Source organism: Liolophura sinensis, chromosome 6 (genome assembly GCF_032854445.1).
Source record: "Liolophura sinensis isolate JHLJ2023 chromosome 6, CUHK_Ljap_v2, whole genome shotgun sequence".
NCBI lineage: Eukaryota > Metazoa > Mollusca > Polyplacophora > Chitonida > Chitonidae > Liolophura > Liolophura sinensis.
This window is the reverse complement of record NC_088300.1, coordinates 49110301-49134560: the sequence shown is the minus strand read 5'-3', so window position 1 is coordinate 49134560 and position 24260 is coordinate 49110301. Positions and strand designations below refer to the sequence as shown.

General features: G+C 39.4%; 1 protein-coding gene across 1 annotated transcript; it reads left to right on the top strand.

Moving 5' to 3' along the window:
* Positions 1-8895: 8895 nt before the first annotated feature.
* LOC135468045 (thymidine phosphorylase-like) lies at positions 8896-22195 on the top strand. Its single transcript, XM_064746057.1, has 9 exons — positions 8896-9033; positions 11707-11840; positions 14221-14423; positions 16160-16388; positions 17065-17189; positions 17770-17932; positions 18314-18529; positions 18988-19128; positions 20848-22195. Exons 2-9 carry the CDS (start codon positions 11714-11716, stop codon positions 20976-20978), a joined length of 1335 nt encoding a protein of 444 aa, XP_064602127.1. The 5' UTR covers positions 8896-9033; positions 11707-11713; the 3' UTR covers positions 20979-22195.
* The last annotated feature ends 2065 nt before the right edge of the window (positions 22196-24260 follow it).

The window sequence follows — 24260 nt, the reverse complement described above, 5'->3', positions numbered from 1 at the left end:
GGCATATTGCCATTCATTTCTGTTTAGTGCTTTACATGGCTTGAGTAAATTACACCATTTACAACCTCTGTTTATACCTTTACGACCTGAAATGAACCACGTCATTGCTTTAATGTTTATGCTTCAGCATGATATGGGCAAACACTGCCACATGTGACGTTAAACCGCAATCAATCATTCATTTATTCATTCATTTTATGCAGGAAAAGGTTTAAAAACTGGAGTGTATGTGTTTGAAATATATGAAATACCAATATTGTAAATCATTCGATAGAGCATGATAAAACATTTTTGATTTTCACTAAGTTGTTAGAAAACCCTTCTCTGGTTACAGCAGGGATATTGTTTTAATAAACGCAGACTATGTTGTTAAGAAGACAATTAGACCTGAAGACCCACAGAACAGGGCATGAAAAAGCAGCTCGGTGAAACAAAACATGCTGTATCAGTTTATCAGATTTAAGCTTTTGATTTTTTTTTCTTACGAATAACTGGGGAATGTTGCTGGTTTACTCTTTGCTCCTTCACTTTTCACACACTTATAAAACTGACTGCGGCCATGTACATGTATGGGAAATCCTTCTTCACATTGATGTTAAGCACCAGTAAATAAATAAATAAAATTCTTTTTGTTGCCTTATCACTCAGACCTCAAAAAGGGCGCTAGTTTTGCACCAGGCTCTGTTTTGTTTGCTTCAAACATAAACTCTGCTTCCATTGTATACGTGAACAATATCTGGGTGCGGCTTTTTAACACTTTATCTTGAATAAACATCCTGCGAATATTGCGAAAAGTTTTAAGAATAAGAGTATATGTCGTTTATATGTCAGTATGTCAGTACTGGTTTCCTGTCTCATTTCAAACCCTGACCATCACAATGGCAGTGCAGCCACTGAGGTGATGATTTGTGTATATAACTTGATGCATGTACTCACCTCCTCTGAAGAAAACTGACATACTCTATTCTGTTCTATTCTAATGTAAATAATATTTCTCTGAGTTAAGTGAAGGGCCTTCAAAAGTCAATTTATTCGTCTGTGTCATGTGCTTGTTTGTCAGATAAAACATGAATACCTATCTGGAATTATTACATACAGGGATAGAACTTGGCCGTCATGGTCAAAGGATGCCGCCAGCGATAAGTCATGAGCAAGTGCGTTACATGACATGCCTCGCCTCTAAATTAAAATGTTGACAACGTTACTTGTAGGTTGGTCTACTGCTCTGGCAAACTTTCTATTTTTGAAATAAGGTGCTCATTTTTTTCTCTTGAACTGTCTTCTTTGTGTCGTAGAATAGGTTTGGTACATGCAGGAATAGTCGGTCGAACTTTTCAAATCAGAAGGTATGAGTTATAATAGCCCCAGACTCACTGCATACCTGTATCTCTCAGAGTCGATTTGAGGTAGTACATGATTCCCCATTGAGGTACTTTTGCTCTGAAATAGATTCACACCGAATTACCTCTACTGAGGTCACTCTCCCTTTTCAAAAGGTGCATTTTTAGGAATACGTTGTGGCTACCAGAAAATGGCTAATGGCAAGTTTCGGAGTGAAAGTGGCATAAGCAAGTTGAAGACCTATAGCTTTAAGACATATTTTGTAAACTTGTTGGGAAACCCCTGATAAACATTATGTATTTTTTAAAATCCATTCGGAGGTAATTTAATACAGTCCTAATTAAATACAGCAGATAGCTTTAGCAACCTTGTCAGGTATAGATTCGACCTAAGCTGAAAAACATTGATTTAAGATTGTCAACATTTCTGTGGCTCTCTAAAGGTTTTTTTTACATACTGTTGCCTAGAAAAAAATTTGTCACTGTCGTGCTACATACAACATGCTTTAATAGGCAAGGTCCCACTCAAAACCTGATCTCGTGTCACGTCATAGTGGCTGTCGTGTAATATGTATGCTTTGGGCTTAACGTCGTGCTTGACAATTCTTCAGTCGTATAAAGACGAGTCATTATTTATTTCATTTATGTGATTGGTGTTTTAGGCAGTACTCAAGAATATTTGACTTATACGATGGTGGTCAGCATTATGGTGGGTGGAAACCGAAGACGAGTCATTAGGTGTGTGTACATAATATATTGTGTCTTCTTGTGACAGGGTGAATCCATGCCGCTTAAGTGCAGCCGTCACTGAAGTATCATGCCGAAGACACCACGTACGACAAAATAGCAAACTGTGCATGAACAACTGTTATATGTTATGTCAAGTCAAATATACTCCAATTTGAAGTTTGTGGGTTTTAGGGTTTTAAGCAAATTCAAAAGTTGCTTTGTCCCTTGTCGTCACAATTTACACTTGCTGAACCAAAAAAATTTCAGTGTCCCGTAACAAACTCAGGACAGCAAACAACTTACTTTAAGACTATCTATGTACTAGGACAAAGGTCCATGCTAACACTAACTTCTCTTAGCTACAACCCATTGATATTCTGTGGCCAATGCACTTCCCCGCTATCTAACCAGACATGGGAGACAATGGAGGAGAGAGATGCTTTTCTTGCACAGCTTGAAACAGAGAGAAATTAAAGTTCCGTGAACAGCTTCTATTGCTTTGCTATGTCTGACCGAAAAACTGTAAAGGACAGCTTTCATACTGTCACTATATTCCAAAAAGTAAGGGGCACTCCTATTTGTTTTGATACTTGTTTAAAATAGGATTGAATAAATGCGAATGAGCAAGGAATACCATTAGGCTGTTTAATGACGTGCGATGACAATCATCAAAACATCTTATATGACGGCAGCCAGCATTACGGTGAGATGAAACTGATCGGAGCCCGGGGGAGACCCACGACCATCAGCATTTATACTGCACATCGCATACTGTTTTGAATTGTATCTGTTTGTACATGTCAAAAAGTCTGCATTGTATTCCGTTTAAGTCATATCAAAGAATTAATGCGCCATCTGAAGGGGTTGTTTGTCAGTTTTGCTCTTTGCATCCAAACTGGGAAAACCAATGTGAACTTGTGCTATATGGTTTTATTACTTAAGTTTTGGCAAGACAAAAAAGATTAGCGGGGAACTGTACTGTTTCCAAAGACAGTGTAGTATCCAGTACTATTCAGGTGAACAACAGGTACAAATGTAGGCTCAATCTTCGACGGTAAAGGGCTGTGTGTGTTTGCTACACTTGAGGTTTTACGTCTTACTTGACAATTTTTCAGTCCTATGACGACGAGGAGTCATTAGGTGTGTGTACATATTGCCATGCATGCTCTAACCTCTCGGTACAGAATATATCCTGATGAATAGCGTTATAATTCTGTGTAAATTAAGACACGAAATAGGTAATGGAAAACATTTTGCTAGAAATGGTAAATGTAGCCTGCACACCACTGTGTGGTGTCGAGAACCCTGTACACATATATATGCATGTACTATATTTACCAAAGTAGGGTTGGTATTATTGTCTTCACGATTAAAGTTACCGGGTTAAGCGCTCGACACCAAATTCTCAACCAATTTTACTGCATGGTACCACTGAAGTCGCGTTCACGCGGAACGATTTGTCGTATTGACGCCTCGAGTTCGAAAAGTGAAATGAAGAAAGGAAAGTCTATTTCATAAGTCGTCTTTACACGCATGAAATAGACGGGCAGATCGGCGCTCAGATCGGCTTTTAGGCTGAGCCATGAAGGGCGTATTCTGCTGTAATAGGTTTACACGGACGCACTGCACAAACTGGTTATAACTTGTTGTGGGCAAGGATAAACTAGGTCAAATTCACATTTCAAAAGTGATTTAGAATTGTCATGTAATGCGGCAGATCTAAGTGACTGGGTTGAGCCTGAACAAACACATATCCCCGTGTGGGTCATCAGGTATGTAGGCCCTACATCACTGAACATTTCTGAGAAATCCAAAAGTTGAACTGACTGAATTAAGCATATACACCGATATTTATATATATGCCTATGAGGGCGGTAGAAAGCTGTTTACGTCCATTCTATCAATTTCAAACCCCACGGTATTGCTTCGTTGATTAAAGCGGAGAGACAGCGTATGTGCATGTACATATGGTGAATTTACTTGCTCTGTGCAGCATGCTATACGTGCAACGTTTATTGGTTTAAATCAAAAAGAATTTGCCCGTAAAAAGTTAACAGACTGGAAATGTTCAACCAACAAAAAGGAAAGAAAACAATCTTGGAAATCAAGAATGTTAAAACACTACAGCCATTGTAATCCACTCTAAAGCAAGTTGCCTTCTGGTTAAATTACATTATTTGAAAAGTACAGAAATTAACGATTGCCTCTCAGTGGGCTCTTGAGCCCCATCACATGAAAATATCACTGGATTTGATCTCTCCCGCGTCATGTTAATTTCTTTGTCCATGCATGGTGCATGCATGGTGCATGAATGCACCAATCACAAGCCACACCTTATTTTATACACAGGCGCAATAGATCCCCACATATGTAGAATAAGGTTTTGCATATATATGTACGCAATAAACGTTTATTTTGCATAAATATGTACAAAGAAATTGCACATATGTACAACTATTTTACACACGTGTGTAGGACACATTAGGGAATAAATACCAAACCGACATGCTACATACGACAAGACAGGTAGTGACTGTAAGTTGTTTTGCTGTTGCTATCAGTGTGTTTCTGTATATACACTGTATGTAACACGAATCGATGCACGTACATCGAAAGGAATTGTTGTTTGAGACATAGATGAGATCGACCTTCAATACCAAAACCGAAAGCACACCCTATGCCAGAGGCATTGGGGATCAATGTAAAGTTGGATCACATACTTAAAACTGCATGTGAAATCTACAATATTAATTTACTTCCTTGGCCTGAATAATAATAATATCTTTATTTATTGAAGTTAACTCAGTCAGTCTGTGCAAAACTCTTCTTCCTCAATGCATTTAGGGGCCTCCGTGGCTCAGTCGGTTAGCGCGCTAGCGCAGCGTAGTGACCCAGAAGCCTCTCACCAATGCGGTCGCTGTGAGTTCAAGACCAGCTCATGCTGGCTTCCTCTCCGGCCGTACGTGGGAAGATCTGTCAGCAACCTGCGGATGGTCGTGGGTTTCCACCGGGCTCTGCCCGGTTTCCACCCACCATAATGCTGGCCACCGTCGTATAAGTGAAATATTCTTGAGTACGGCGTAAAACACCAAAAAAAAAAAAAAAAAAAATCAATGCATTTACAAACAAAAACAACACTGAAGCCCATCAGCTTACATACATAAGGGTATATACCCTTATAATACATGTAGTGCTAGTCGGTTCGGTGTCAATTCATATGCAGTCCAATGTGTTCGGCGTGACTGTGGGGCAACACTAATTATGTCGGCTCATGGACCGACCTTTCTTGTCGTATAACCAGAAAGTGATATTAAATCCTAAGCAAACGAAGAGATCCCTTGCACTGGATACAATCATCCAATATATATCACGTATATTATCTTAATATCCAGCCTGTCCGAGTGGTTTAAGGTGCTTGCATTTCCATTCTGGGGTCAGATGATCGGGGTTCAAATCCGGCCTTAGACAAGGAGTTTGTATATTATCCAGCTCTCGTTTTTCTTGGGGTCTTTGCGACGATAATTGTTTGGCAACGTTCGTGTGACCGTTTGCATATTCTGTAACGTTCCATGAAGACCACTTCTCTTCTACCAATATATTATGTGGTATGCACATCTGTATGTCATAGTTTTTGACGTGGTGATGTTTGTCAGTAACTGACCGAAGTTCGAAGTTTGAGGCACATGTTGACCTGAAAAGCTGACCAAAGTCAGTGAAGAAGACACTTTTGAGTATAGCCAGCTAGGCCTGGGTTAAGCTGGAAAGTACACCCTAAACATGTGTCCTTAAATACATCTACACACATGTGATGTATGAACACAAGCTTGTGTTCTTTCTCACAAAATCTTTGTGCCATACTTTAACAACTGTATCTTGTGTTGAATTAACACAAGGTTTTGTTCGTGTTTTATTTTTTCTAACACAAACACGTGTACTTTAAATTTGTTTAACACATGGTTGTGTTGGGGTAATACATTTCTATATCGATTTATTTATTTATTTATCTATTTGATTGGTGTTTATTTGATCGTACTCAAGAATATTTCACTTATACGACGGCGCCCAGCATTAGGGTGGGAGCAAATCGGGCAGAGCTCGGGGGAATCCCACGACCATCCGCTGGTTTGCGCCTGTCAATCCCACATACGACCGGAGAGGAAGCCAGCATGAGCTGGACTTGAACCAGTTCACTGAATGAAACAACACAAGCTTTTGTGTTAGATTTCAACACAAAGTGATTTTTCTGTTCCTATCCAGTGTGAAGATAAAGGTACTATGGTTGGACAACAGTATCGAGATTATGTGTTTGCTAGGTTTTTCTTTCGTCGCTTTTCACATTATTCAGATAATAACGGCTGGAATACCTAAAAGCAGGTCAGTCTCAATGCCATTTATTTTAATAGGAGGCCTAATCCTATGGAAACCGGATGCTACCATGCTCTCTCCTGTATATATGCCCCAAAGCAAGAACATCGATATTTGAACGACAATGCGAGAATGAGTCCAGATTAGGTTGAGATTAGGGCGACTGCGCAATTTTCAGTCTGGATTCCCACCATTCTGCAACGACAATGGGTCAAAAATCTCGTGAAAATCTCGTTCCGTCGTTGAAATCTCGCGTTGTCGAGTGAATCTCACGTCTTCGTTGGAATCTCCCTCCCTCGTTTAATTCTCAACCAAATCTCGTCTGGATATCGACCAAATCTCGCAATGAACATTAAATCTGAATTTAATCTGTCATTCGAATGGCGAGTTAATTTCGACCAAATCTCGCACTGTCGTCTGAATGGTGCTTGAATCTCGACTAAATCTCGTGTTCCCGACTAAATGTCATCTGCATGTCGCGCTGTCGTCCGAATCTCGCACTGTCGACCAAATCTCGCCTTCCGGTCAGCTAACAGAGGTGCATGGTGGAAAGTGGCATCGTGGAGAGTGGTACCAGCAGCATTGGCAATGTCAGCACTATGATTGGTGTCAGCTGCATGATGTCCCATATTCTCTACATATAATAAAATATTGCGTGTTTTCTGTCAGCAACTTGCATATGGTCGTGGGTATCCTCCGACCATAATACTGACCGTCGTCGTATAAATGAAATATTCTTGATTACAGCGTAAAACATAGATAACATAAATAAATAAATATCCATGGATAGGGGCCTCCGTGGCTCAGTCGGTTAAAGCGCTAGCGCAGCGTAATGACCCAGGAGTCTCTCACCAATGCGGTCGCTGTGAGTTCAAGTCCAGCTCATGCTGGCTTCCTCTCCGGCCGTACGTGAGAAGGTCTTTCAGCAACCTGCGGATGGTCGTGGGTTTCCTCCGGGCTCTGCCCGGTTTCCACCCACCATAATGCTGGCCACCGTCGTATAAGTGAAATATTCTTGAGTACGGCGTAAAACACCAATCAAAAAAAAAAAAAAAAAAAAAAAAATCCACGGACAATGTATAGCAGTCACTGGCTTAATTCCGGTACGTACCGGTACAAGCAATAAGGACAATGAGCAGCGGTTATTTGACAGGTGTCCTACATGCACGTATTACTTATTTGGACAATCTGCATGGGTGACTAAACTGGGCCCCTCCACACATTGTGCACACAGACAAATATATAATTGGCCCTGACTAGACAAGGCATATATGTCTCCCCTGACTGAGGTCCTGCCGGCACCGGTAAGCCTATTTATTTCATATAGGGACATGAGAGGGGTAACTTCCCGCCGATTTGTTCACGGTTATGTTGACACTAACGGCCGTGTGTGTGTATGCTTTAACCGCAAAAATGGGTTTTAACTGCTATTCTAGAAGAGTGTATGAGTCACCATGCAGTCCTTGTGTGAGCCTTAAACGCGGCTTGCCTGATAAGAATCAGAAAGCCACGCCACGTGGAGTTAAGTTCATATACGTCAGTGCGGCTGAGAATGGCCCATCTTGAACGAGCTGACGTGGTACTGCATGACACTTGATAGGACACAGACCCCCATTACAACTTCCGTTTTGTAGTTCTGTGTATTTTAGGGTGTAAAGTCTTTTTTTGCTGCCAGCCTGCCGTTTTTGGTGTGCAGGTGCATGCTTGGTATCAAAATGATGGAAATTGTCTAAGCTTTGGGCAGGTATGAGTTTTAATGGTGAAAGTTTGAAATTCTGGGCGAGAGGACACAAGGAGACAGGTGGCGATGAGGCTGCGAGTGACGTCCCCTTGGCGTTGCTAGGCACCCCTCCCAGCTGCCGGCATGGAAAGGTCCAGATTTTGACGATCAACCCATGTCAAGATTTTTACAGCTTCTTTCTCACAGGCTGGGCCAGGTATGCACCAAAGCTTATTGGCCTCGGAATATTTGGGACTGAGCTACAGCGCTAAACGTTAACATTGTCGCTAATGGGGGTCTGTGGCCATACTGTAGCTGAGGATCCGGCCACAGGCCATTAATTTTCCATAAGCGACAGTGTTAACGTTATCGCTGTAGCTCAGCCCCAAACATTACGTGACCAATAAGCTTTGGTGAATACCTGGCCCAGCCTGTGAGAAAGAAGCCATTAAAATCTTGACATAGGTTGACTGTCAAAATCTGAAACTTTCTATGCCGGCAGCTAGGAGGAGTGCCTAGCAACGCCAAAGGGACGTCACTCGCAGCCTCATCACCACCTATCGTCTAGTGCCCTCTCGCCCAGAATTTCAAACTTTCATCAGTAAAACTCATACCTACCTAAAGCTTACACAATTTCCAGCAAATGATACCAAGCATGCACCTGTACACCAAAAAAGGCAGGCTGGCAGCAAAAAAAGACTTTACACCCTAAAATACACAGAAGTACATCCTCCCGGATAATGGAAGTTGTAATGGGAGTCTGTGTCAATCCCAGACAGTGACTTCATCAGGGACAGGGGCCAATCACAAGTACAAGTAATCACAAGATATCCCCGACTTGACCGAAAGGCGAGCTTTGGTCGAGATTCGGGCAACATGGTGAGATTCAGACGGCATTTACTTGAAAACGCGAAATTCAGTCGTGATTTAGGCACAAGTCAGACATTGTCTGAATGTCGTCTAAATCTCGCCTGAATGTCTCACGGTCGGCCAAATCTCGTCCAAATATCGCGTTGTCGTCCGAATGTCGCTCATTATGAAACTTCAGCTTGGGTTATAAAATTACTTATTTCGTGGAGACAGCAGTATTCTGAAGAGATTAAATACCTGCCGACATTCTGACCGAGAAGTCGAGATTCAATGTTCATTGCGAGATTTGATCGATATTCAGACCAGATTTGATCGAGTATTAACGAGGACGCGAGATTCACAGGACAACGCGAGATTATGTCGAGGTTGCGATATTTGCACGAGATTCTCGACCGAATGTTGTTGGTATCTCATGGGAATCTCGACCTAACCTCGCGTTGTCGTCATTATCTCGACTAAATCTCGCACTGTCATTTAAATATCGCTGTTCATGTTTTGGGGAAGTGTGTAGGCCTAGGAGCTCGGAGCTCGGACATTTCCCCCTTTGGACATTTCCCCTAATATATATGTAACCAACAAACGAACACAATATTTTTTCTTTTAGTGTGATATGCTTATTGCAGTATAACACTGTATACCATGCATGGCATGTTCGCACAAAAACATTAACTTCAGATGAGTTACTCACCTCAAAATTAAAACAATATTGACGAATGTAATAAAGCATCACAAGCATAATAAGTGTGGTGTGTATGTGAATAAAGGTCGCATTTAACTTAAATGGCAGTGAATGTCGTTCATGGCACGTTTTATTACATGTCACGCACATGTTCATTATATGTTTATTGCCTGTTGAGTATTGTATTGGAATCTTGTGCCAGCTTCACCCACCTCATGTAATGCTCTTATATATTGTGCATGTACATGCATGTATGATATTCATTATCTATGAATGTATGCTTAGGGTTTTACGTCGTACTTAAGAATTTTTCAGTTCTATGATGAGAAGGACTCATTAGATGCATGTGTGTATATTTACATGTCGTGTTTTCTTGTGTGGCAGGGCTAGTCCGGCCGCCACTTAAGTATCATGCAGAAGGCAACAGACATGACACCCTACTTACATGCAGTTACATTATACTAACACCAACCTCTAACCTCTCACTGCTGAGGGCCAAACAATGCAGACACAAGTGCCATTTTAACGTCTTTGGTATAGGCCTATGACCCTACCCGATTTTCACTATGAGAAAGAGTTATTTATGCACCCATATACTGTGGGCGTGTATATGTACTGATAAGTATTGTCATAATTAGATCCCGCCATAAGCACAAGGGGGTGGGGGGGCACAAGTACTATGGAATAAATATATAATAAACTAATGTATAGGAGTACCAAATATATGTAGGCCTACATGAGTGGACAACTTTCACTTTCGTTTGTATAAAGCCTGGATAAATACTGGAATCCAGTCACAACCGGTCGCTTTGTGTGTCCCACTTTTTCCATTATCCACTTAAATACATACAATCTGAGGTTGATATACTGGAATCTGTCAGCACTGAACACCGGCAGTCTTTAGAGGTTGTGTTTTGTACCCTGGCCCTGAAAAAAAAAACTGTCATAGCACTGCGCCTTGCCTGCGCGGAACGTGACCAGTGCGAGATCCGTCTATCCAGCGATTAAACTTATTTTCTTACAAAGACAGTCTTAATGTTATAAAGTGTAAAGTTTAAAGTCTTATTTACTTTAAATTTTTGTTAGTATGCACGCTAAAATATTTTCCGTTATATCTTTTCACTGACTGATGAGGCCTTGATTTTTATCACAGAAAAAATCACAGAAACATTCAATCCGTACTTGGAGAGAAGAGTTTGTGTCTGGTTATATTGTTGACTCATGCACTTGTCCGAAAACTCACATGGAGTCTTTCATGACTCAGCTGATCTGAAGGCCGCATGACTCAGTTCTCTGAGTTGAATTAGCTCAATTGCATAACTCAGATTGTTGCGTCAGCAGACCAAACTTTTCTCTCAGTGTAATCACACGGATTTAATGGAAATGTTTTTGAGGATTCACATGTATAGTGACAGTAGTCACTCATAGCCCTATATAGCCTGAGACAAAAGATGCTGAGACATATGTACACTACGGTATATAGCATGGTGGTATCCACGTGGCCAGCAAACTATGCATGTCTGGTTCCTTTCATTTTCCCGAGTTATACACCTACTCTTCTCCTCTCTTCTCCACTTCACCGGTCACATATCTAAAACCATGGTCAGTTTTCCACTCATTTTTTAGCTGTGTAGGTGTCACTATACCGTGATTGTGATTGACAAGCTTAACGTTACATATAGCAATTAATAATAAAGTTAAACCGGGAAGTTTCTATGGATGACCTACAATAGTAGTGTAATAGTAGTAAGTATGTATATAGTAAATGTAAGTACGCTGCATGTGTATATCGGTCAAGCTCACTCTCAGATATATACATTGTGCTTCTCACCACACAGAGAGATAAACGCGCAGAGCACGTTTGACACTTGTAACGTATGTTTAGCGTGTAGTGAGACAGTCGGGATATACACGCTGTTCACAGTGCTGGATGAGTATATAGATAAATAAGACACTGTGTATGTATTCCAGTTGTTTATAACATTTACGTTTGCATTCCCCAGCGACAGTATGACTGACATCCCTCGACTGATTGAGAAGAAGAGAGATGGAAAGTGTCTGGAAGACGACGAAATACGGACATTTATCAACGGGCTTCTACCTGGCCCGAATAAATGTGTAGACGACGGTCAGCTTGGTAAGTTTTATTTTCACTGCCAATTTCTTGTTAATATACGTTGGAATAAAATGAAACAAAGGGAATTATTACACCAATGTAGAATGTAAACTTTAAGGGAGGAGAACTTCTACATTTATAAAACTGCATTGTAACTTACTTATATGTGAGTACATGAATATACCGGCTAAGACAATATGGGGCATGAAAGATATTAAATCCGGAATGTACTGTAACAAAATTAATTTCCGAACCAGATTAGCCGTTATATACATGTACTAACATATAAGTAAATTCATGTTATAAATTAGCGCTAAATTTTACCATTCTATATTCAGAAAAAATTAGATTTGATATACTTTTGGCAGAAACCAATATTTAATTATGCTTTAGTTAAGAGACAGGAGAGTCAGTGGTGATGTTGTATGAGTTGATTCATACCCAGCATGTAGCGAAAATCTGGTTATGTCTTACATGTACATGTACCAACTCTTTCCCCCCACCATAATGCTGGCCGCCGTCGTACAAGTGAAACATTCTTGAGTACGGCGTAAAACATTAATCAAATAAATAAAATAAAATAAAATACATGTACCAGCTGAAGAAAAAATAAATACAGGTATATAACCTCTTCTTTTAACTTTTAGTTGATTTATATGTAAGTGCATTCTCCCTTAGCTTTCATTTTAACTTTATTTCCATCGTATTACGACGCATCTTCTTACTTAATTAGGCTTACAAAGGATAGTTCTATTGCCATTGTGCATACACATGAATACATGCATGTATAATAGCTATAGTTCCAAAAAATCTTCTTACTTAATTAGGCCTATAAATATATATATAATTATATATATATAACAGACAACCTTAGGAGTAAAGACAGCACTATCGCGTTTTACTTGTACTGCAAGTTAAATATGGGTCAAGGTATAAGGTGCATGAAACAGTGTTACTCAAGTCGCGATGACACACACGCACACACACACAGAGGCTAACTGAAATTATCCCTCTCCCCTCACCTTTTTTTTTTCAAGACTTACATACGTAAACAAAATCTCAAGTAAACCCAACCTGCTTTGTTCCTTGAGACTATTCCTTATCTTGTTTTCCCTAATAAGTTTGCCTACTTTTTAAAATCGAAGTGTCGTGGGTTTCGTCCGGGCTCTGCCCGGTTTCCTCTCACCATAATGCTGGCCGCCGTCGTATAAGTGAAATATTCTTCAGTACGGCGTAAAACACCAATCAAATAAATAAATAAATAAATAAATAAATAAAAGTCCATAAGCTCGGTTTCGACAGCAAGAAACCCATTGCCTCGGCTGACGTCATAATTATTCAGAAACCAGTGGCATGCTGAAAGTTGGGCCGAGTTCAACGTATTTTGACAAGGGCGACACCTAAACTGCTATCGACTGTAAATCCTGTTACTAACACTGCTATATTTGAAATTGTTTACACGTTTTAGTATGATATAACCTTTATAAATGAAAAAATAAATGAATCTCTTGCAGTATATGATCTTACGGCGGTGTGAATTTAGAGATGGGTGTTAAAATTTAAAGCCATGTAGTATATTTGCAGAGACAGTACAGAAACACTGGCTAAAGGCAGTTTTGGTAGCGAGTATGACTGATTTCATAGACAGCTGAATATAGGCGACTCTCTAAAAGAAATGGACTATAAGTGTTGTTTTCGACATTTATAAATGTTAACTTTATTTATTTATTTATTTATTTTTTGACTGGACAGGCGCTTTACGCCGTACTCAAGAATATCTCACTTATACGACAACGGCCAGCATAATGGTTGGAGGAAACCGGACACAGCCTAAGGGAAACCAACGTTCGGAGAGGAAGCCAGTGTGAGCTGGACTTGAACTCAAATCGGCCACATTGGTGAGATGCTTCTCGGTCATTGCGCCGCGCTGGCACTCTAACCACCTGGGCCACGCAGGTCTCCTATAAATATTAAATATCTTGTATCGTTTAATAATCGATAATAATAACCAGATACATGTATATAGCTGGAGCATTCCTTAAGCGTTTCTTTGAGCATTCCTCAAGCACACCAGAAACAATCCAAAAGCAAACCGTACATGTATAGTGGCTTCTCATGTTGTAGATTGGCTCATAAGAATTTTAGTCATATTTGTTGATTAATTTCGATTGTAATTTTTATTAAATTTGAATAAGTAGTCTTGAAAATAACTATATGGTACTAATTATTTATTTTATTTATTTGATTGGTGTTTTGTGCCGTACCCGCGAATATACCTTTTACACAACGGCGGCCAGCATTATGGAGGGAGGAAGACGGGCAGAGCCTGGGAGAAACCACTAGCATCTGTGGAACTAATTAATCATGGGCATGATATAATTATCATAAACTCTATACACAGGTGCCATGCTAATGGCTATTTATCTGAAAAAGATGAACGACCGTGAGACGACGGTGCTAACGAAGGCCATGCGTGACTCCGGGGAAGTGCTTAGTTGGCCACAGGAGTGGAAAGGAAAAGTAGTGGACAAGCACAGCACTGGGGGAGTTGGGGATAAGGTCAGCCTCGTTCTGGCCCCAGCCTTGGCCGCGTGTGGAATGAAGGTTGGTACATGTAACATGATAACGCAAATATATTGGTGTGATACGATATATGATCACACAGCGAGTTAGATGATATGCTGCCTTGTATTACTTATGGGTTCAGCTATAGTGTTGTTGCGGGACCGGTAGATCCAGGATCAATCCTTGGTCGAGTCACACCTAAGACTTTAAAAGAGGAAGTTGTAACTTCCTCGCTTGGCGTTCAGCATGAAGGGGATAGTGCAACGACTGGTTGACCCGTATCAGTATAATGGCTCGGGCGGGGCGGCTTACTTGCCTTCGGTAAGTCGTCTCAGTGATGCAGCACTAAATAAAAGAGCGGTGGAAATCCGTCCTGTAACAAGGAGGCACATTACACGTGCATGCACCCTAATGATTCCTTCGTCGTCATATGACTGAAAAATTGTTGAGTATGACGTAAAACCCCAAGCACTCACTCACTATAGTGTTGTTGGATATATGGGTACCCTAATAATCTTTCGTTATTCCACTAAAATTCGGTTTCTGCGTAACGTAGGAATGTATTTTCGTTGAACCAAATGATTAATCTGTTCATGACAACGAATTTAACCGTAATAAGGATCGGATCAATCCCTACTGGCGAACGGAATAATCCGTAATCAGGAACGGATTAATTCTTCAGGAGGAATGGATTCATTCGTCGGATTAATACAATCCCCGTTTTCCCTCAGAGAACGAGTTTAAAAATGTCGGAATAATCATAAAATTTTTTATTTTTGATATATCATGGGTTCCGTTATCATATCTTAAGTGAAAAGTGCTTTGTTAAATTGTTCAACTACAAAATATTTATTCTGACTCCAAAATGAAATTATATGTGTGTCTGGATTATTATCAAAACGAAAATGTCCAATTACGCATTCGAGCTCACGCCATTGTACTACATAATATACATGTATATGTATATATTGTCAGGTGATAGTATGTGCCGTGTTGAACGACCAGGACGATATTTTTTCTTGATCCACTGAGCCACGCCTATGCGAACAATTATATTTACTTTTTGTCTCGCGGGAAATTATATAGGATTTTAATAACTCAAGCCGACATTACACCGGTCGCTATTATTTTCACAGATCAAGCCGATATTATACCAGTAGCTATTATTTTCACGGCTCAGGCCGATATTACAGTGGTAGCTATTAATTCCAGGGCTCAAGCCGATATTACACCAGTGGCTATTATTTTCAAGGCTCATGCCATTATATATTACACCGGTAGGTATTATTTTCACGGCTCAAGCCGATATATATTACACCGGTAGGTATTATTTTCACGGCTCAAGCCGATATATATTACACCGGTAGCTATTATTTTCACGGCTCAGGGCGATATTATACCGGTAGCTATTATTTTCATGGCTCAGGCCGAAATTATACCAGTAGCTTTTATTTTCATGACTCAGTCCGATATTATACCAGTAGCTATTATTTTCATGACTCAGTCCGATATTATACCAGTAGCTATTATTTTCATGGCTCAGGCCGATATTATACCCATATACCTATTATTTTCACGGCTCAGGGCGATATTATACCCGCGGCTATTATTTTCATTACTCAGACCAGTATTGTACCGATAAAGCTATTATGTTCACGGCTCAAGCCGATATTGCAAAAAGCAGTACTTTCAGAATTCTTTTTAAATATGGATAGGAAGATATTATTACAAGGTTTTGAAACCACATGAACTCTCGCTGTTATCTGTGTTTGAAGGTTCCAATGATATCAGGCCGGGGACTTGGACACACTGGCGGAACTTTGGACAAACTCGAGTCTGTACCAGGGTACAATGTTTCTCTTAGCAAAGAGCAGATAGAGTCGGCCTTACACCATGTAGGCTGTGTCATCGCTGGTCAGACAGCTAATATAGCACCGGCGGATAAGAGGATGTATGCGTGCAGAGACGTGACAGCAACAGTCGACGACATATCCCTGGTCACAGGTATATGCACCTCCTTAAACGTGACAGTCACAGTTACAATCGCGGTCAGTGATATATCACAGGTGCATGCATGCCTCCTGAAATGTGACTGTTGACAGTAGAAGACTGGTGATACTTTATAAACATGACAATCACCATCAGCCATAGATATACCTCTTTTAACGGGACAATAACCGTCCTTGATATATGAATATAACGGTTGAGCTTTAAACATTGTTCTTGATTGATTCTAGGACAAATAGGCAATTTTCCCAGAAAAGAATACGTGTGTATACATGTATTGACTTTAGGTAAAGTAGGGAATTTTCCCAGAAAGGAATGTGTGTGTGTATACATGCATTGACTCAAGGAAAAATAGGCAAGTTTCCTAGAAAGGAATGTGTATGCATGTATTGACTCTAGAAAAAGTAGGGAATTTTCCCAGAAAGGAATGTGTGTGTATGCATGTATTGAATGTAATGTAAAAATATATATTAAATATACCAGTACAGCTTTGTACTGGCTTTATCCAAGAGCTTTACATGTAACTTCGAAAGAATTCCTCCTGTAACTGTCTCTTGCCCTAATAATTAGACAAAAATAATTGTAAATTATTGTAATAAATCATAAGCATTAAAAGTCCTACCTTTAAAGCACACTTTATTTTAGACTTACTGCACATTTCAAAATATTTCAGGATCAATTATTTGCAAGAAAGCTGCTGAGGGTATAGACGCGTTGATCATGGACGTGAAGTGTGGCGAAGGCGCCTGGCCTATTTGTTCTAATGTAGAGGATGCCAGCAAGTTAGCGAAATGTTTGGTAAGAGAATGTACGCTGTGCTAAAAATATTCCACATATACGACGGCGGCCAATAAGGCCGTGGGTTAGACTCCATTTCTCTCCGGTTTAGTTGCGACTTTATCTTTATACTCATAGTTTAAGCGCGATTTCGACATTGTTTCTGTGATGTATATAGCATGGGTATAATATCGCCCTGAGCCGTGAAAATAATAGCTACCGGTGTAATATATATCGGCTTGAGCCGTGAAAACAACACGACGGACTGGTCAGATATATTTTAAGTGTTGCTTCAATTAATGTAATTCCATAAGCCATATACAATAGACGTTGATTCTTATTCCGAAATGAAGATCTAGGCACTCCGGCCTCCTATATACTCAAATCTGACCACCATCATATTCATGTAATTGAAAAAGTCTTGTGCACCGCGTTCAACCAATCAACCGATCCATCCAAGACCAAGACTGGATAATCCTTTAATCTGTAAAGGGCAGATTTAGAACATACCAAGATTATGACGGCTTAAGTCAGGCGTTTAATTGAAAACTGAATGAAGTTCAATAAGTATGAACCGTTTCGGAATTGTCACATGCCACAGGTAGCAGCTGGAATCGGCCTCGGCATTAACACCGTTGCCTTGGTGACACAGATGGATGCTCCACTTGGTCGAGCAGTTGGCAACGCCCTCGAGGTTGCGGAATCGGTTCGATGTCTTCAGAATAAGGGACCAGCTGATCTTCTGGACATTGTCTCCGAACTAGGTATACTGGCATATACCTATAAAAAAATAAAATGTTGTTTTTTTTAAGGCTGAATTGCAGTGGAATCCTCTCGGAAACCGATGACTGTTTAAGGGCTTGATGGTTTCAAATGAAGAGCAACCTGGATATCAGGGAATTTAAAATTCATTGAATAATGTTTCTGTAAAATGTATGGAACATCTTAAGTTTATTGGTCTGAAAATTACGTATTCCTTATAGTTGTAAAATAAATGTAGGATTAAATGAAATTTATGCTGGAGATGATGTTTTCCTTTTTGGGGGGGTGGGTGGGCAAATAGCAGCTTGAGATAGAAATCAGTGTATCGATGCACAATTCACAAACACCAAAAAGTAATTGTGTCGATGATATATTTATACCAGGTGGTGAGCTTCTGGATCTTGTTCAACCAGGACAGGATGGGAAGGCCCGAATTAAGTCTGTGGTTAGAGACGGACGCGCGCTGAAAAAATTCCAGGAAATGTTAAATGCCCAAGGGGTTGACAGCCAGCTTGCGCAGAAATTATGTTCATCCGTCAATCCTCTATCGGAATTGTGTCAGGCTGAACACAAAACAGAACTTAAATGTCCGACAAAAGGTGAGATTATTTTCAAGCATTTTCTATTAGTTAGCATAGCTACCTCATGCATGTATGGTCAGGTCTGTTAGCAACCTGCGGATAGTCGTGGAGTTACCCCCAGGCTTTACCCAGCTACTTCCCACCATTGTGCTGGTTGCCATCGTTGTAAAAGTGTAAGTGAAATATTCTCAAGTGCAGCGTAAAACACCAATCAAATAAATAAATACACATAGAGTACATATATTTAACGACACGTTATCATTGCGGTGAAATATAGGTGGGAATTGTTTTTCTCATGTACAATAGGACGTTGCTATGCACTCAATATTGTTATGGACCAATCATACAAAGTAACTGCATGTACCTCTACCAGTATCTTTTGAAGAGCTGGTTATCCGCAAATTATAAAGAACATGTAGTAAGTATGAATTATATTCCAGTCATGTCTAATTATATTTTGTGTGTGTGTGACAAAGGTTATGTGATAAAGCTGGACGCCATGAACTGTGCCTTGGTGACACGTGATCTTGGTGGCGGACGTATGGTGGCGGGTCAACAGTTAAACCACGCTGTTGGCTTGGAATTGCTGGTAGAGGTCGGGTCGGAAGTGGAACAAGGTATTACAGTGCATGCTTCGCTCTCTACGTTCGGTTAACGTCACTGCCACCGCCAGCAAATTTTGTACAGAAATCCTGAACAACACCCAAGTCACTGGGGACACGGCGATGAGACAGGAAGCGCTATTATAAAACACACAATTCTGGCTCACCCTTTGTTTCTACTAATACTTGTACACATGCATTTTCTTCATCTAAGGTATGCACAACATGATTCTAACCAACACCTGAAACAATTTTATTTATGAATGTTGATTAAACAGTTCCGTACTAGTGGTGAGGCTGTATAAACAATCCTACGTGCGTCGCACAGGACCCAATGGCCGGGCTTGTCTTGTGGTGGCAGTGCTGTAAAGCGAGCGTAGAAAGTGGCACATGCGCTCTGAGGAGCTTGGGTATAAATAACTGCAGGTTGGTCAAAACTCTCTGTTATACCTGGGAACAATCTTAGAAATGCAAGTTTTTAAAAATGGAATTGGAACAACAACATACACTCACAACGCTAGGACGTGAGCATTAGAAGCAAAAGTTATCCCATGCAATGCTTATTGCTATTCTTTCAGTATTAGTTTTATCGGGTATTGTCATAGGGGTCGACGTTAGTCTGTCCGTCCGTCCGTCCGTCCTTCTATCTATCCGTATCCTTGTCAATACTCTATCTCTTGAACAATGTGGTTGCAGGGTTTATCAAACTAATATCATATGTAAACTTATAAGCACTGGGAAAAATCCTGATCATTTTTGGTGACCTTGACCTTTTCTGCCAAGGCCATTGGTTTCATATACGTTGTTTTGTGACAAATCTGTAAACACGATATTTCTTCAACTATTTTTAATAATTTTCAACAAACTCGTACCTTCTGCGCATCCAGTCATGTAGAAGAACCTTATTGTTTTCACTGACCTCGACCTATTTTTCTCAAGGTCGTTGGATTTGTGTCTCCATTGTGTTTTAAACACTATCTCTTAAACGGCGTTAGCCAGGTTTAGCATGTACAACCTGTAGTCTTAGGTATTGGAAAGAACCTTGCTCATATTTGAATATAGTTATCAGTTTTTCATTACTCCCCGTGAACAAATTATCACTTGAAGCTGAGCTTATGTCCGGGGTCTTTTATTAAACTACATGTAATTGCTGTTCATAACGAGGGCTAATTTTATTATCCCTTTCAACATTTAACCGTCTATAAACATACTCTATATATTTACTTTATGCCAAAATAAATATTCTGAAGAAGTGATGTCCTGCAAACCCATTGGTTAAATGCGAAGTTTAGCAATCAAAATATATGGAACTATGAAAACCCATTGCGGTCAGCTTCGTCTCCTATATATTTCAAGTTATATTGGCGCGTTGTTCTCTCTGCTTTTCTGCATTCAGATTGACACCAGCTATTTTATTTATTTATATTTTTTTATTTGCATCGTTATGCAAATAACGATGAAGTTACAGAGCGACGAAAATGTTGCATTGTCAAGTTGTCATGCTGCTTGACTGTGTGACGAAGGGATGGTCGCAACGGTTTTCCAGAGGCAAATCTAACATTGTTTGATTTTCTTAATCGTTTCTCCGAATATTTTAAGAGCGATAAAGCTATTTTGAAATGAAACATAAACGCTATATATGCAATTAACATGATATTTGTATGAATATTCTAAGGCAGATGTAACTTCATACCACTGGGTACCGGTATATATTTGTGTTTTCTTTTCTTACAGGCCAGTCTTGGGTCAGAGTACACCATGACGGTGAACTGACAGCACAGCTGAGGAAGACTCTCGACAATTCGGTCACCATATCCTCGACGAAACCGGAAGTCAAGTCCAGGGTGCTACGGAAGATACCGTGATGAAGAAAAAGCAAGCTTAATACATCTGTGTGTTCGATTACTATGCCTTTATACACATATTATGTTATATAATTAAGACGTAGAAGACGAGAGCAGGGACGACAGTGTGATAGCTGGCAAATAATCACACGTAACCGGTGAAATACGGCCTCTTGTCAATTGACCTCAGACAGGGTTTTATTCTAATTCTTCATGTAAATTCATAAAAAGTAGCAATTTACACGCCCCCAGCTCTTTTTCTTAAGCAGAATTAGGTAAAAAAATCTGCAGTGATGTTATTTGCAATTTATTAGACGTCACGGGTCTAGAATTACTCAAAATGCTGTGTTGTCATCACATTTAAGGTACGGTCTCATTAAAACAGTGCAAAAGGACCAGGCCTCGGGCATGCTTAGTTCAGCATTATCCCTCCACCCATAATAGTTAACCCCCCTAAACAACAATAAATAAATGAATAAATGAATTTATACTGAATAATAAACAAGGCATGACTATGGCCGTGTAACCAGAGGGAGATGTTTCAGAGAAGCTCTGTAAGCTTGTAATGTACGCAATTTTGAAGTAAGCCACAAACTGTGTTTCTCTCCTGAAAGTCGCTGCGTATAGATCTACCTAAAATTTACAATGAAGTGACTGTGCATGTATGATCAGACGCTCTCACTGCTTGTGTGGCCTTGGTGACAATAAGCGTCTAAAACGTTCCTTGAAGACCACTTGTCTTCCGTCAATATATCGGCCAATTTCCACTAATTTACTTGAAGAACTAAATGTGAGTTAATTGAGAGTAACAATTAATAGGGAAAAAAACTGTCCGTTGCATATTTTTGCACGTTTTCTTGTTACCAAGGGTGGTATCGGTGCAAAGTTCACAAAAAGACTGGTCATTGCCTTTTGCCAAACAGTCGATTGTTTGTAGTGCTTTGTGTGGTATCATTGAACTATTTTCATAAAGCTAAATCACCACGATAAGGCTGCAATACTGTGGTTTTTAAGACGTAACTATTCATTCATAACTCTACAGTATATACATGGATTATGGCAACTAACATTCATTCCTGTGTCATGGGAATTTTCATGTCTTTAGGGTTACCATAATTGCCGCATGAGGCAACATTCTGTTCCCAAACCATATACTAGCTAATTTTTAAAAGCAATGTGAGGGCATCCCGGTTGATGAATTCTAGATATCCTGCTAGCTTGAGGGAATTATCCAATAATCCAATACAAGAAGTTGTTTTTATACATGTATATGTGTCGGCGTATATATGCTGGTACGTATATATATATATATATATATATATATATATATATATATATATATATATATATATATATATATATATATATATATACACACACATATATCATGTTGTACATGTCTTTACGTACTTTAGTCAGATGATATAGTATGCTTTGCTTAACTGTGAAAGGGTGCTTTTGTTATGTCATGTCGCTTGAGAAATGAAAATTTATTCCACGTATATTATTTTTATTTACAGTACATAAAACTGAACTGTGCTTCTCCTGGAGATATTGTAATACAAATATAGATATATATATTTACATATATTTAGAGCATGCAGTTAAACTGTGTCTGTTTTCCTTAAATTTCATTATGAATACATACAATGACTCGAATTTGGCTGATTTACTTTTTTGATTTCTGTTTATAATTCAGTACACGCACTTTCAATCTGTATTATGTCTTGTTTTAATCGCGAATTCCCCAAATAAATTGGCCAGCCTACAGAATTAAGCCACTTGTAGCACAAAGATGTAGGCCTATAGCAACTGATGCCCGTTTCTTAAATATCGGGTTTCAGTTACATGAATAATAATAAGTGTGCAATATAGCCAAATATATATTAGAGGATTTCTTTTAAAAATGGCATAAACTACACGTACTATTCAAGAGTGCGGTCTATAATGAGGTTTCCGATTTACACCACGCACGCACACATATATGGGCCTATATCTTAATAACTTACAGAGTAATAACCCAATAAATGTAATAAATTTTAAACATATATCATGGATATTTTCTTCTTTTCGATACAACACCTTATAGCAGTGGGCATATAATGATTTTTTTTAAACCTTTGTGTTATACTGCATATCTCAATGGGCCTTCCACAAATATGCAGTTTTAATCCATAAATATGTTAACGGAAAAAAACATTCTCATAACAATTTCACGACAATCATATCAAAATGGTAGGGCCTAGTGCATAATGGCTGGTGCATTCCAAACAAAACTGACAGACACACAGACAGGCATCCATTTAACACGTCATTATAAGTCTTCATGTATTTCTTTATAATTTTATCTTAAACAATAATTAATTTACACCGACCAGTAATTAATTTACACCGACCAGTGGCAATCTTTAAAGCTTATCTGTACGCTAGAACATGTATGGATTGCACATCATAATAGAAGTTAACTGTACGGAGTCTCAAAAATATTTCCAGTAAATTATGAAATTAAAGTGAATATTTATAGATATATAGATGTTACTGACAGTATTATGTGTATTACCTGTTCATCGGAGCCCTGAGCCTCACGAAGACAAGGGATAGGTGATCTAGGGATGAACAGGAAATGAACCAGAGCTGCAGAATTCTCATCACCGAACACTGGAAATATGAAATGTATAACCTGTAAAATTCATTGGGGCTAAAGAATTTGTATCACGGAATACTGTTCACTGGTTTAAGAAGAAAAAAATCAACATGTATATCATTTGGTATGTAAAATAAACTCAAGCTATGGGAGGCACATCACTAAATGTTGTACACTGGAAAAATAAAATGTGTACGGTATTTAATATATGACAGGTAAAACTGAATGTGACTAAACTGTTCATACACTGGGAAAATAGTACATATATTGGATACCGGTAACAGAATGCACAAGGAGCACAATACACTGGAAAAACAGTACGCATTATCATAAGGAAGGTGAAATGGGCATGAGCTAAAGAATTCGTATGACAAAGTCGCACTTGTGTTAGGAAAGCCACAACGCATATGGCATGACTGGTGAAACTTGATTACACTGTTTTACTAGAGAATTCAGAACAACTTATGAGATGACAATAATGTAAACATTTTAAAACTACTTGAGTATATCACTTGCTCAAAGCAATTGAGCTTTGAATGACCAAATGACTGGAGAGGAAGCCAGCTTGAGCTGGACAAACTTCATTGTTAAGAGACATCTGACTCACTCGGCCACGGAGGCCCCTCAAGACACTACAAAGGCAAGAAACGGACAAGTTT